General features: G+C 28.9%; 1 protein-coding gene and 1 non-coding gene across 2 annotated transcripts; both read right to left on the minus strand.

Moving 5' to 3' along the window:
- Window positions 1-872: 872 nt before the first annotated feature.
- Window positions 873-7,448, minus strand: LOC133795231 (cytochrome P450 87A3-like). Its single transcript, XM_062232686.1, has 8 exons — window positions 7,237-7,448; window positions 6,790-7,114; window positions 5,551-5,700; window positions 1,994-2,083; window positions 1,762-1,840; window positions 1,331-1,437; window positions 1,084-1,211; window positions 873-966 (listed from the first exon to the last, which is right to left on the minus strand). Exons 1-8 carry the CDS (start codon window positions 7,446-7,448, stop codon window positions 873-875), a joined length of 1,185 nt encoding a protein of 394 aa, XP_062088670.1.
- A 6,634-nt stretch (window positions 7,449-14,082) lies between these two features.
- Window positions 14,083-14,189, minus strand: LOC133798856 (small nucleolar RNA R71). Its single transcript, XR_009876073.1, has one exon. It is a non-coding gene; the product is annotated as a small nucleolar RNA R71 (small nucleolar RNA).
- Window positions 14,190-16,733: the final 2,544 nt, after the last annotated feature.

Consider the following 16,733-nt stretch of genomic DNA (forward strand, 5'->3'; position numbering starts at 1 on the left):
ATGCATCACAATTTTGCTCTCAGAAATTTTGTGGGGTTGCTCAAAGAAAGTGTAGAAATAATGACAAATGCTATACTCTAACAAATTTTAAAAATCAAAGAGGTATAAAAAAAGAAATAAATAAACATTTAAAAAAAAAAAAAAAGATCAGTAATAAAATAAACTAAAATAGACACATAAGTTTCACTATTAACGGGAAGATGTTAGTTTATTTATTGTAATTTCGCTTACTTCATCATATCCCATAGTTATTGTTCGTTTTAGAAAATGAATAATGATATGTGCACTAATACATTACACCAACTATCGTGATAATATTTTTTAAAACAGTAAAAAAAGCTGCACAAAAAGTTATTACTGAAAACCTACACTAGAATAAATTTTCTACAAATTTAAAATGATAAAAAGAAACAGGTTAATTGTGTCAATTCACAACACTTTATATAGTCTTCAAACAAAATCAAATTACAAATATGTGTATACCTTCATCAAAGATGATCATATATACTAGATGGGAAAAAAAGTCTAACATAAAAAATATATATGGAAACAACAATATTTTTATAAAGGAAAATGTTAATCAGATTAAATAGTGGAATGCTTATTAATTATTCAAAATCTATTTACATACATTCAAATTCAAAATATACTATTATTTTTAAAATACATAAAACGAAATAATCCAAAGACACAATAAAATTTGTTCCAAACGGGAATAAATTCAAAGCCACATTGTTCGGAGCACATATGTATATACGCACATGCACAGCTGTCACAAACATTCAACCACATTTTTATTTTTATATATATATTTTGAATAGGGTACTGGTGCTTCAATATTCCAGTACGTATTCCCCTAGATCGAGCCCTTCTTACTCGTTCTTCTCTGAGATTTTGATGTGTAATCCATCAGGAAACACCACAGCCGGTTTCCTAATGATATTTCCTCCTTTAACTATTGTCCACCTAATATATAGTTTCCAACAAATCAATAATCAATTCATTTGAACACACATAATTAATTAGTTATAATATACATATACATATACACGTACATATATATATATATATAGTTAGATATACCTATAATTTGAGACTAAATAATGAAGAGTGATGGCCACTTGAAGCTTTACATAGTCAGCTCCAACACACAGTTTTATACCACAGCCAAAGGGCATGAATTTCTTGGACCCTACATGTAATTTCTTTCCCTGTTTTGTTGAAAGAATAATACATATGATTAAACAAGACGAATATTGATTATAACACTAAATATATAAATATGAATCAACAAATAATTTACATGTATTTATAAAATTACATATGTTACCTTCCACCGCCATGGATTAAATTTGTTTGGCTCATTGTAATTTTCAGGATTCAAATGAAGAGCTGATGGAACCACCATAACTAGCCAATCTTTGGGAATTGTATATCCTGACATGTACATATGGTTTAAATTTGAATTACTTCAATTTTATATATTTTCCAATTTTAGAAAGAGGATTATTGAGAATATATATATATATATATATTCATTAGAAAAAAATAAAACTACACTCATAAATTAATATTTTTTTCTTTTTCTAACCACTCTAATTTTGTTTCGTAATTCAGGTTTTAATAAACGTTAATATTTTTAGCTTAATATATGCTCTTTAAAAAAAATTAGTGGCGGATCCTATGAACGCAATTAACTTTGAAGAAATATCATTTAACTAAGTTAAATGCATGCATATTTGACAAATTAAAGGGACTCACCGTTAATTTCAACATCCATTAGAGCTTTTCTAAAGGCTCCTGGGACAAGATTTGCAAGCCTAATTGTTTCATTTATAACCTGCATAATTAATTACAAATGGAAGAACATAAATTTCGTGCGTACCAAAAACAGAGTATGAGATTATTAGAAAGAATATATCCCAAAACAGACATAAATAAATAAATAAATAATAAAAGGAAGTAAAAAATCTAAAATAAGTCATGATATCACCATATGTGTAAAATTCATGGATTTGAATTCATGCCATGTAATCCCAGAATCCTTGTTGGAACGATCGTTAATAATCTTCTCATGCTCCTCCTGTAAGAAAATAATTATTATTGATATGATATATTTATATGCATGGATGATTAAATAATTACTAAAATAAAGAAATGAATTAATTTGTATATGAAGTAAGTAATACCGTTAGTTGAGCTAGCACTTGAGGATGATCAAAAATAAATTTCACTGCTAAGGCAATTATTGTTGACGTAGACTCGTAAGAACCAAAGATAAGCATGAAGATCATCTCTATTACCATGTTCTCACTCAAAAGTGCATTTTCTTTCTTTACTTCTCCAATTACATGATCCAAAAAATCACCTTCAATAGCTTGGTCATTTTTTTAATGTTTTTCTCTCTTCGTATATACTTTTGATTATTTTTATTGCTTCCTTGCGACCCTATAATTTCCAAATATATTAAAATTAATCTCATGATGATATATAGTGGAAAACTCAACAAAAGTTGTATAAATATAAATATGTATATATAGCGAATATAATTTTATATATTATAAATGCGAGTTTAACATAAATTGTTGGTTCCAATTAGATTTAATATTTTTTTTATTGTTTTCTAACACAACTAATTTTAAAATTATCTAAATAAGGTAAAAAAAATAAAACAATAAGAAAATCATCTAAATAAAGTAAATAAATTGAAAAATAAAAATAAAAAGTAATAAATGAGCCATAATAATTTATTATCCCATATTTAGAAAATTTCATATCAAAATATTTAAATTACTCTATTAATTATACATGTTTTCAAAAATATATAACCGAACAATATTTATGTGTTTAAATTTATTATTTTCTTTTTTTTTAATTATTTATTTTGTCATCATTTAGTGTAATTTATTTATCCAAGTATACATATTTATTATTTTGTTGTTTATTTTTTAATGAGAAATTACTTATTTTAATTATTCTCACCATTAATTAAATAATATATATTTATATATAACTTTTTGCTAATTTAAAAAATTTTAAAATTAAATAATCGAAATTTGATCAAACAAACTTTTTAAATTCATAGTTTTAATTAAAATTTTTTGAATATTTTATTATATTGAATATTTTTTCTAAAAAATATTTCATTTTAAAACTAGAATCACCATATATAGTATATAAATCAAAACATAAAAAATACCAAAATTTAAATTATATGAACACTAAATTTCAAACTAATAAACAACATTAAATAATTTACTTTAAAACTAGAATGCTCCATATTTTTATATGTAAAAAATGTCATTTTTTTTATCATATTTTTTAAAAAAACTATAAAAAATGCTTTGGCTTAATTTTTAATAATATGTTTATGTCATTTTTTATAATATTTGACATTGTTTATTTATAAAAAAAATTAAATGACAATTAAAAAATATAATAGAAATAAATTAATACATTTTCTAAATAAAATTAAGTAAACATATATTGCACGTTGCTTTTACTTTTAATATACAAATATATATGACTTCTTATTATCTTAAGATGTACACACCACTATCTTAAAATTGATGTATATTACGACTTTATAAAATTAATTAATTAACTAGATAAAATGAAAGTACTATAAGGAGAAAAAATACAACCACTTAAAAAATTGGGGTAAATTTTTTGTCCCAAAAAAAACTTAGGGATATATAAATTCAAAGTTTGCCAATAAAAAATATATACAACTTATTTAAAACTTGTAAAGAAAAATAGATAAATTAATATAGATACCCAATAAATTAAACTTAGCTTTAATTATTTTGTTTTTCTTTCAAAAATGATACTATAAGTTTATTTTTCTACGTATATTTATACATTCATTTTATATATGGAAGACTTCTCAATGGTTACTACCCATAGATGGGTACTAACAATTATGATGATGTGACAACATAGTGACTTGGTATAGTAAGTCACCAATAGGTAAATATTTTTTTTCTATATTAATTTCAAATTTAATTATTTTTTTTGTTATAATTAATGTTGTTTCCAACTAATGAAAGACACTGACAATATTTAGAAATTTACATGTATTTAAAAAATGAAAAGTTTACAATATTAAATTTTCAAAATAAATACACGTTTTTCATCACCTAATCATCCCAAAAATTTGAAAATATCATAATTTATTTTTAGACATATTAATTAACAACTATAAATATGGATCATTGATCTTAATCCAATGATTAATATTAAAGTAATCATCTACGAGTAGTAACTATTAAAAGTGCACCCTTTTATATATATATATATATATAATTTGTCTTAAAATCTAAAAAAAAAAAAAAACTTTAGGAGGACATGTGATAAAATAAATTCTGGGGAGCACGTATATTAAATTAAAATTCTTGGTGTCTCTACTTAATTAAAAAAAATTGAGTTGCATGTGGCTTACTTATTATATTATATATGTATTGAAAGAAAACAACTTATTTTATCTATATTTATGTATATATACGGGGCATTATTCGTGCGTATTATTTATGAATTATTATTTTAATATTAACCATTAGATTAATATTAATGATCCATATTTATAGTTGTTAATTAATATTACATGACGGTCACATATTTATTAAATTAAAAAATTAAAAAAAATCTTATTTAAGCATTATATATTAAAATTTGAAATTAATGTAAAAAAAATATTTACGTGTTAATGACTTGCTATACCAAGTTACTATGTTGCCACATCATTATAATTGTTAGTATCCATCTATGAGTAGTAATTAACCATTGAGAAGTCTTATATATATATTTATATATATATACTAGATACAATCAACGTGCAATATGCATGTTTGCTTAGTTTTATTTATAAAACTTTTCAATTTTTATTAATGTCATATAGATTTCAAATAAATATTTTATTTTAATTAAATAATTTATTTATTTTTGTTTAAGTTTATGTTTGTTCTAGTTTTTGAATTTGAGAGTAACAACAAAAGATTATATATTATTTGTTTAATGTGATGTTAAATATTATACGTGAATTTGAAATTTAAGTTTCTTTGCTAGATTTTTTAAAAAAGTAATTTGTTGCTAATTGACAGTAAATTATATTATATGTTTAATATGATATTATTCTAATAAGTAAATTTAAGTTTAATTAAATTTTATTTAAGTTATAAAACGTATGATTTTATTATTTTTAAATAATTATTATTGTAAAATATTTAAAAAATATTATATTTTAATATGTTTAATTATTTATTATTTTTAAATAATCATTATAAAGTATCTAAAAAATATCATATTTTAATTTGTTTAATTATTTATTATTTTTAAATAATTATTATTGTAAAATATCTTATTTTATTTTTTTAATTATTTATTATATTTTATTTAAATTTAAGTGTTTAAAAATTATAATTAAATATAAAAATATTTTGTTAAATATAAAAATATTTCGTTGAAGTTAACAATAAAAAAAATCGTTAAAATAAAAAAAATTTCGTTATATACACACTTATTATTATACAGAAGAGAGAAGTCTATATATACCTTTAAACATGCATGATAAGCAGTTCCTGGGATGTTTATTGGGAATGATACAAGTCCATCCAGAAACGCATTGTAGTTCTGTTTGAGTTTCTTTGAATCTTTCGATTCATCATAACCGATGATCTTCTTTCCAAAGTATTCGAAAAGCAGCTGCATTAATTTCAATTAAAAATAATTAATATATACATATTTATAATACAACATCCTTACTTTAGTTAGAAAAAAAATATGATGTCAGGGAAAATTATATGTATATATATTTTTTATAAATAACGGAAATTGTTTGTTTTAATATTTTTTTATTTTTTAATATTAACTTTAATGAAATATTTTTATATTTAACAGAATATTTTTATATTTAAAGGTAGTTTGTAAACACTTAAATTTAAATAAAATAAAATAAATAATTAAAAAAATTAAAAAAAAATATTTTACAATGATAATTATTTAAAAATAATAAATAATTAAACAAATTAATATATGATATTTTTTTCAGATATTTTACAATAATAATTATTTTAAAATAATAAATAATTAAAAAAATTAAAATATGATATTTTTGAGATATTTTACAATAATAATTATTTAAAAATAATAAAATCGTATGTTTTATAACTTAAATAAAATTTAATTAAACTTAAACCCACTTATTAAAATAATATCATATTAAACATATAATATAATCTACTGTGTTGCTTTTTAAAAAAAAAAAAAACTAGCAAGAAATTTAAATTTAAAATCCACGTATAATATTTAATATTACATTACACATATAATATATAATCTTTTGTTGTCACTTCCGAATTCAAAATCTAGAACAAACATAAACTTAAACAAAAATAAATAAATTATTTAATTAAAATAGATTATTTATTTCAAAATTTATATAACATTAATGTAAATTTAATAAAAATAATTAATAAATTTTATAAATACGACTAAGCAAACGTGAATATTGTACGTTGCTTATATCTAGTATACAATGTAAATCTAACCCCATCAACAAAAAGAAAGCAGACAAAAACATTTTTTGAAAAATTTCTGTGAAATTCTAAATATAATGGGGCAAGTATAGAAGGATTATTAACTATAAATATTCATGTCTACAAATATATACATATATATATATTTATAGTTTCAAGACATAATATACTATCCAATTAACCAGCTATCTTACACTGTAACACATAAACACATGCATATACAGAATATATACATATAAATATATATTATATTTACATTTGAAGATTCTATTTTCAAATCTACAATGTCTTGAGTAGCCCATAAACGCATACGAGTGGAAATAGCTTGATCCAATTCCGATAACAGAGTTTGCTTCAAGTTTTCAGGGCTAACGATGCGCAGAACTAAATTCTTAAGGTACTTGTGAATGGTTCCATGTTGCTCCAGAAAAGAATCATGCCCAGCAATCTCCACAAAACTCTCTGTGTAACATTGAATAAAAGATTTCTCTTCTTCATGGAGGATATGGTAATTGATATCAGCATCAGTCGATACTATCACCTTCCGTCCAACTAAGCTAGTACGAAACAACGTTGCATATCTATATATATATATATATATACATAAAAACAATAATTTAACAAGATTTAAAACATCAATTATAACGTGTATATATATGCACACACACACATATGTATATATATACATGTACCACGTACGTACCTTGCCATTCTGTTTTTGAAAAATGGTTGGAGGTCATAGGGTGCTTTTGGGGGATTGGGTATAAAGTACTGGATGGTCTCTCCAATGATGGGGATACCCATTGAACCAGGTGGAAGCTTGCCTTTGCATTTGGGGTTTCGCCATGTATAGAACCAGTGGCTCACAATTATAACAACCAATGATACCAGGCCAAGATCAACCACATCCCACATCTTTCTTAAAACTACTTCTAGTATAATTCATTATAGTCAGTACAACAAAATACTTGACATATATATATATATATATAATTTTACTTTTGTCTTAATTATATATGTAGGTTCTGGAACGCCCGCATAGTTACGGTTTATAATTTTTTTTTGTTTTTTTAAAGAAACCTGACACAAACCTAACACAAGCAGATAAAACCAACTATGCTTCGGTTTTAACATATATTAAAAAAAACCAATAAGTCAACATTTGAAAGATTATTTCTTTTTCCCTAGTTACTTTTTCCATTGATAAGAAAATGACATAAGTAAAAAAACCATTAAGTGAACATTTGCGGTTTGTTAGTGGAGAAAAAATATTTATTTTAATATATATATATATTTTTGGGCAATTCTTTAGTCCATCAGTTGAGATTTTTAGGACTTAGTCCAATAAGTGTTGTGAGTCATAAGATGCGTTAATTTTTAGGTTGGATGGTTGGATTTGAATTTGTTAATTGAGTGATACAAAAGTACATATATACCCTTGGAGACCCCTTTTAACTGGGTACCGATTGCCATTTACTCTTTAGTTTGTTTTTAATTTGTTTAAGCAAACAAGATAAAAAAAAGGCTTATTCCTCTCCAATTGGTTTGACTAAGAAATAACGTTATGGTTTTTTTTATTGAGATATCGTTGGAGTGGCTTCGTGGGTTGTGAGTGGAACCTGGTTACGTACTGTTTAAAGTGTTCGGCTGTGTGGGTTTCGCCTTTTGTAGTGTCCAAGTTGGAGAAAAGAGTTGTTCGATCTGTAACTCGTATGTTGTTATCTCTCTCGGTGTTGGTTTTCTTTTGGCAAAAATCCTCATTTTGTAATTACTAGTTAAGATATTTGCATGAATCTTGACTTTGGGTAGTTATGAAACTTCTGATGTTTGGAATTTATTCGGGCAATTTTTTTTCTTGAAATGTAGAAATTAGTGAAATTTGCAGTGGACATTGCTTCAATTTATGAAATTTTGTAAGTTGTGAAGTTTAAGATGCATTTTCGAAGTTCGATAATGCTAAGATTGTAGGGATCAATAAAGAAGTTCACCACAGAAAACAAACCTCCAAGAATCACAACTAAACAACCAAGTTAAAAGTCACAATAACTCACAAACAAATCAGTAAAACAGAGCTGGAAAAACACAATGAAAAACACAGTCTTTTATGTGGTTCGAATTAGAGCCAAGACAACTCTAACCTACATCCACGGGCAGTCACTTTTATTAGAACTTGATCTTCAACTTTTTTTGAGTACAGATCTCATTACTCTCTCTTTTAGTACATAATCTCTCAAATTACAAGTTTTTCTCTGTTTCTGGAAATCATATAAAACTATACAATAAAAGCTATATATATAGTAGTAGCAACTGACTATTAACTGTCAAAACAGATTTACAAATGATAGAAGGATGTTATAAAAGAATGTTGACTGAGCCAAATAACTAACAAATCTCCACCTTGGATTAGTAACACTTCTAGATTTAGTGGATGCACTTCAAGCCCCCTAAAGGGCTTAATCTCCTTTCAGCTGAATCAGATCCAAGCAGTGAAAGAACTTACTGCTTGGAAGAACTTTGGTGATCATATTTGAAGGGTTATGATTAGTAGAAATCTTCTCAACTATAACTGATCCACGAGCTATAACTTCCCTGAAAAAGTGTAGTTTAATGTCTACATGCTTTGTCCTTTCATGATAGACTTGGTTCTTAGACAGGTGAATGGCACTTTGGTTATCACAATAAACTGTGATGACTTGGTTCTGCAACTTCAATTCTCTAGCAATGCCTCCCAACCATAGAGCTTCCTTAACAACTTCGGTGAGTGCCATGTATTCTGCCTCAGTGGTAGATAAGGCTACAACCTTTTGCAAGTTTGCTTTCCAACTGATAGCAGTGATGGGGTTTTATGCCCTAATTAAAACCCAAATTCTTTGTAATCTCATTTTATTATCAATAAAAGAATAGAAATCATTTTTTTGACTTGGTCAATCACTTTGCTCACATGTTTTATTTTCATGATTATTTAAATAATATAAACTTCTATTAAATCCTGAGCATATAGCTAATCTTATTTATAGTGACCTAATCACAGTGGAATATAAATATGATTATATGTTCAAAACAAGTTAGTCCTAAGATTAGTCAGTGCACAAGATTTACATTGACTTGCCAATCTACGATATGATCTACTTACACATTACAGTGTTATGTTCTTTCTAGAACATTAGCAAAGTAGATAAGATCGGATGTATTTGTTACATCGGACTGGACTGATATTGACAGTTGATAAGATAAGTAAACATACCGTTATTATCTATTCTAGTCATATCATATAGTTGACCATATGTCAATTCAATCTCATTTCTGAGTGGTTAGTATTATAACTGATTGTATTATTTGAGTTCTTTGACTTGTTTGTTACCAGCTTACCCTACGGACTAGCCCATACTTACATCTTGGAACTTGGTAGTATAATTGAGTGGGAGTGTTAATCATAGATATGAACATCTATAGCTTCTGATGAAGAAGTGAAACGATGGTTTCCTTTTAGTTTGGTTCAAGGTGTTAAATGATAGAGATCTCATTTCAGTAATTAAATTAGTTTACTGAAATATCATTTACAAGGAACTAAGTGTTTTAAGGATAAAATACAATGAGGGGTAAAACAGTATTTTAGTCCTATCTCATTGTAGACCGTCTATAGAGGATTGAGTGACAATTATGGTTGTAACAATGGATAATTAATAGCATATCTATATTTGTTATGGAGCGTTCTATGGATTCAAGAGTGCAATTCCGAGTCTATAGTGGAGTCACGAGGAATTAATAAGTTAGTAAATTTATTTGTTAGATTTATGATAACTTATTGGAGCTTGATTTCATAGGCCCATGGTCCCCATTGTACCTTGGATAAAACCATCTAGATAGTCTCAATTAATTGATTTAATTATCAATTAGAATTATCAAAGTTGACCAGGTCAATTTTGGATAGTTTCACAAAGTTATGTAATTTTGAGATAAAAAGAGAAATTATGGCAGATTTATTAATTAAGATAAATTGATATCTAAATTAATAAATAAGTTTAAATCAAAGTTCAAATTATAAATAATTAATTTGATAAATGATTTAAATAATTATTTAATTAATTAAATCAATATAAAATAATACATGCCTTGATTTTAAGTCCAATGAGCTTATAATCAAATGGGAAATTTCACAGGCATGATAATTTCGACATAGGGCTTTAAAATGGCTATTATTTTATTGATTTTTTAATTAAATTAAATGGCCTAATTGAATTTATAAAAAGAGTGCTTAGAGAGAAGTCAAAACATAAGTTTAATCACTGGTTTTCTGATAGTTTTAGATTCTCTCTAAACACAAGTCTTTTTCTAAGCCTCTTTGTTATTTTCTCTTCTTCTCTCTATATCCATCTCATGTGTTGAGAATTGCCCACACTAGTCTAGGTGATTCTAAGGATACATTGGAAGATTGTGAAGAAAATAGAAGATCGGTTCAGTTTCTTGATAATACTCTGCGACAGAGAGGATAAAAGAGTTAGAGAAACTGAAGGAAGGATTCTTTCATTCCGCTGCGTATACTGTAAGTATTATATTCTTTGTTTCTCTTTGAATTCAATTTTAGAAACATGTTTTAGGCTATCTCGTATTAATTTGTTTAATATTAGATATACATGAAAATAAATAAAGATCATGTATAAGTTTCTCAACAAGCAGTGCCAAAAGCAGTAAAAACATAGCCAGTGAGTGACTTCCTTGTATCAAGACAGCCAGCATAGTCTGAGTCAACAAACCCTTCAATAATAGTTGTTCTGCTCTTCCCTCTAGCTCCACCATAAACTAAAACTCTTCCAAGTTATCCTTTGATATACCTAAGAATCCACTTTAGAGCTTGCAAATGAGACTTTCCAGGATTTGACATAAATCTACTCACAATACTCACTGCATAAACTATGTCTGGACGAGTACAAACCATAGCACACATTAGAGATCCCACAATATTTACATGGTATACTATCCATATATTCCTTATCTTCATTGGTCTTTGGTGCTTGATCCACACTCAGTTTATACTGCTGAGATATTAGAGTTATTACAGGTTTGGAATTAAACATACCAAACTTACTAAGGATCTTCTTGAGATATATTTCCTGAGACAAATACAGTAGTTTCCTTTCCCTGTCTCAGCTAATCTCAATTCCCAGGATCTTCTTTGCAGCTCCAAGATCCTTCATCTCAAATTCCCTTCTTAGCTTTTCTTTTACCTTTTCTATCTCTTACTTACTATTACTTGTTATTAGAATATCATCAACATATAACAGTAATATAACAAAATCATTGTTAGAATGGAACTTGAAATATACACAATTATCATACCTGCTGTTAGGTTCATTTTAGAGATTGTTTTATGTTATGTTTTTAGTTATTTAGGATTGTTTAACGTAGATTTATGCTTGTTTTCTTCTTGTTTCAGGCTTTAATGGTCAAGTACATAATATGGAGTGAAATGAGAAGAAACATGTTAAATATGATAAATAAGATGGATTTCGTGTTGATTGTGGAGTTTCAAGACATTATGTGTGGAAAATACTACATTGAAGATGCTCAACACACGTCGTTTATGCTCTATATCGCAAGTCTGATACTTCAAGCCGCATTTTTACCATGATTTATTCACTTTATGGAAACACTTCTAGAAATAGAATTTTTAGATATTTCTCTTAGCTTTCCATAGCTTTTTGAATCATTCAATTCGGAGTTATATCAAATGAGTTATGATCAAAATACGATGAGCTGATGCTGCAGGCTGTTCGAAACGAGTTTCGTTCTATTCTGACTTTAGCGCTACAGCGCCATAATAAGAGCACTACAACGCTAGTGCACCAGATTTTGAGGCATTTTTCCACTGTTAATAGCGCTACAGCGCTCCAGAAGTAGCGCTACAGCGCTAGTGACGCGATTTTCACATTTCTGACCACTTTTTGAATGGCAATTTGGTCTTTTCACTTGGAACTTTGGAGGGTTACTTAAGAAACATAATGTTGCGACTTTAGCAGTTTTTTTAGAGGGGGAGATTGACAAAAACCCTAGATTAAGCAAGGAGGCTAGAGGAGAAACAACAAGAAAACTCAGAGTTCTTTTTCTTTTTCTTTATCTTTTGATTCTATGTTTATGTTTGATTTAGTCATGTTTATGAACTAAATTTCTGTTTAGGTTTTCTAATTGTCTCTCTTAAAATTCTATTATGATTTAATGCATTTATCTATTTCCTCTTCATTCTGAAATCTATTCAATTTGGGTTTATTGTGTATGTATTTGACTGTGCATCTCTTACATATGATTTACGAATTTGAATCAAAATCTGAAAAGTGAGATTTGAATATGCTAAAATTGAATAGACATAGACTTCAATTTAGAACGAGAGTATCAAATTGGTTTATGTGATTGAAGGTTGTATTCACTGCTTCCTGTTGTTTGAATTTACCATAGAAATATAGGGAATTCACACTAGGTCGAGTTTTCTATTTCTTAACTCGAATAGTTAACACTTTTGCAAACCTATCATTTCAGTGAAGAAGAGTTTCAGTAGTAATTGCATTAAAGATTAATAGAGTGGATAGTAGAGAAGATTAGGATTCCTATTTGTTTTACAGTGAATTCAATCCAAGGTTTTGCTATTATTTGTTATTTGTTTAATTTTTAATTATTGCTTCTGAATATTATAGTTTCTTTTGCGGTGTCTAAAAGAATCAAGAATTTTAATTGATCAAATAGAAAGAGAAATTAATTGACTGGTAATTGAGAATTCAGTCCTTGAGGACGATACTTGGTTTTTACCATATTATTACAAATTGCGACTGTGTGCACTTGCATAGCTTAAAAGTTTCGCAACAAGTTTTTGGCGCCGTTGTCGGGGACTGAAAAGAATTATCAATATCAGTCTGATTAATTTTTATTCTAATTTGATTTTAATTTCTCTTGTTTCTAATCTGTTTAGTTGCTTAATTTGTCTATCTCAGGTGAATTGTGTTATATGCGTAGCAGAAGAGGAGCAGACAATCTTGTTCCTTTGAATCCTGAGATTGAAAAGTCTTGCAAACAAAACAGAAAGAACAAGAGGGAAGCCCAGAAGTCAGTGAAGATGGCACAGAATGATGGGGATGACAGGAATGTTTTAATTCCTGGGATTGCACAAGGGGGTCAGGCTCAGAACAATGCTGAGAGGAGCCTAATAGACTATGTACTGCCCACTCTGACGGGAGTACAGAACAATATACGCCCACCAGTTGTAGAGGCTAACAACTTTGAGATCAAGCCAGCTATTCTACAAATGGTGCAATCCTCTGTTCAATTTAATGGGTTGCCTTATGAAGATCCTCACACCCATTTTTCTAATTTTCTGGAGCTGTATGGAACTTTTAGATACAATGGGGTGAGTGATGACGCTATTACACTTAGGCTATTCCCATTTTCTCTGAGGGATAGAGCTAAAAGTTGGCTGAACTCTTTGCAATCGAACTCTATTATTACCTGGCAAGATTTGGCTCAGAAGTTTTTGTCAAAATTCTTCCCTCCTTCCAAAGCTGTTAAATTGAGGGGAGAAATCAATAATTTTTGCCAGAATAATGGAGAATCATTGTATGAAGCTTGGGAATGGTTCAAAGAACTTTTGAGAAGATGTCCTCATCATGGCATTGAACAGTGGGTGTTAGTGCAGAATTTTTATAATGGTTTATGTCCTACTACTAGAACCATTATTGATGCTGCAGCGGGTGGTACTTTTATGAGCAAGAGTGCAACTGGTGCTTATGAGCTGCTGGAGGACATGGCCACAAATAATCATCAGTGGTCTGAGGAAAGATCATGGGGGGGTCAGAAAGGTAGCTGGGGTGCATGAGCTGGATGCAATCACTGTCCTAACAGCACAAGTAGCCTCCTTGACAAAATAGTTACAACAGAGCACTGTATCTGCTAATGCGGTTCAAATGGCAGCTAGGTGTGAAATTTGTGGTGGTTCTCACTCTATTGATTAGTGTCCTATTAGTATTAACAATAACATTCTGATGGATCAAGCTCAGGTTCAAGCGATGGGAAACTTTCAGAGGCCATTCAATAATCCATTCACCAATACTTACAATCCTGGGTGGCGAAATCATCCTAATTTTTCTTGGAGGAATAATCAGGGCCAGCAACCTCAGTTTCAGGGTCAATTTCATAATAATATGCCTCAGCCACCAATGCATCAAGCCTCTTCATCACAACAGCCTAGGCCTCAACAATCAATGAATCAAGCTCCACCTGAAAGGCCTAATGAATTGCAAGCTGCATTATTGACCCTCACCAACACTCAAACTCAGTTCATGACAGAGACTAGATCTTCTATCAGAAATCTAGAAACACAAGTAGGGCAGTTGGCTAATATGCTTAATAACAGACCGCAAGGAAATTTTCCTAGTAATACTGAAGTCAACCCTAAGGAGCAAGTTCAGGCAATTACTCTGAGGAGTGGGAAGCAAACTGAGCAGCCTAGATCTCCACAGGCAGTGGTTCAGAATGGAGAGAAGGGTGAACAGTCTGATCCAGCAGAGGTTACTGAAGACCACCAGCTTTCAGAACAGTGTCAGCCAGCTGTTGATGAGCAACCAGTTCGATCCATTTCCACTATTGTTTCTGTTTTGGGACTTTGATCTCCTTCTGTCATGCCTATTATCCTTTCTTGAATTTCTTCCTCTTACAGTTAACCCTTCACCACTGATTGAGGACTTTGGCTTTTTCCTTTCATTCAATTCCTTCGAATTTAGAGCAGCCTGCACTTCATCAAGGGACAAGGATTATCTTCCAAATAACAAGTTTTCTTTAAAATGGGCATGAGTCTTAGGTAGAGAACACAGTAATAATAAAGCTTGATCTTCATCATCAATAGTAACATCAATATTTTCCAAATCAAGAACTAGTTTGTTAAAAACATCTAGCCGTTCTTACTTGTGGGATTTCATGGAATGAAGCATTGATATAGTTGAATGACTGTATTTGTCCATATTAATCTATTACTTTTATATTCAACCTTGTTATCTAGTGAAGTGCACTGGTTACTTGTACACTAGTCATTGTTACTTGAGAATGACTGTGTTTGTCTGTGAGAATCTGTTACTTGGTTACTTGTATATTAGTAACTATTACATGAGATTGAAATTAAATATTTGATTGCCATAGTTGTTATATTTTTCAATGTTTGAAAGATATATACACAAGTTAATGATAACCGATTGCAGTACTTGAGTTTGAGTTAATTTCCATTATAGAACATTGGTACTTTGTCTCTTTATTTTTTCCCCATTAATTGAAAAGAATTTTCTTGCCATATATCATTGTGTTCTCTTTTATTATTTTAATGGCAGGTGAACATTTTCTTGCAAAGTGGATTTGAAAATGGCTGAACATGATAAATTAGACTATAGATGCTCTCCTCATAGGATCTTCACCCTTATTTCCCATATGAATGGGGATCAAAATGAGGTGTTCAAAGAATTGAGATTTGGGGCACTATTAGGGATGAAAGATTGTAACTTGAGACGAAATCTTCTATTTTGGTTGTTGAGTAGGTTCAACGTTGATGATGGATCTTTGGATGTTCATGGGAAGCACTTCAAACTGGACAGTAAAGTTTTTAGTGCTACCATGGGTGTTAATGATGGTGTTGAAGATTTACAAAGACATGGTAACCCTGTTGAACAACCCTTTTACAAGAAAGGTGAGAAGAATATTGTGAGTCTGTTGGAGGAAAAATTGAGGCTTTGTGAATTTGCTGACATGTCCTTTGTTCGAAATTTTTTGTTGTTTTTGGTTAGTGTTTTTTTGCTGCCTAATACGTCTCTACATGTTGCTCGAGAGGTTGAGGGTCCTATAATGTCCCTAACTGACATTGCTGCTGTTTGTTGTGTTAATTGGGCGTCGATGGCATATATGCATCTATGGAAAAGCATCAGACGGTATCATGGCAAAGCATCGAAGTTCGTCGGAGGATGCGCCTATTTTTTACAGGTAATTTTTTTTTTTTAGTTTCTTGCAATAATGTTGGCATTGGTGAATGATGCATAATAATTTTGTATGTCTGTGCATTTTGTAGGTATTTTACTGTCACCATATTTTTTGGAAGGAAGGGTATGTAGATAGGTCCCTATGCCCTATAGGTGTTTGGTCTGACAATGATACCAAGGCTTTGCTTGAATGGGTAGAATA

This window comes from Humulus lupulus, chromosome 8 (genome assembly GCF_963169125.1).
Source record: "Humulus lupulus chromosome 8, drHumLupu1.1, whole genome shotgun sequence".
Taxonomy (NCBI): domain Eukaryota; kingdom Viridiplantae; phylum Streptophyta; class Magnoliopsida; order Rosales; family Cannabaceae; genus Humulus; species Humulus lupulus.

Coding starts and splice junctions, on each gene's coding strand:
- LOC133795231 (XM_062232686.1), bottom strand. CDS start 7,448: ATGTGGGATGTGGTTGATCTTGGCCTGGTATCATTGGTTGTTATAATT. Junction 5,701..6,789: donor TGAAAATAGAATCTTCAAAT/GTAAATATAATA, acceptor AAATTAATGCAG/CTGCTTTTCGAATACTTTGG. Junction 1,438..1,761: donor AATGGATGTTGAAATTAACG/GTGAGTCCCTTT, acceptor TGTACATGTCAG/GATATACAATTCCCAAAGAT.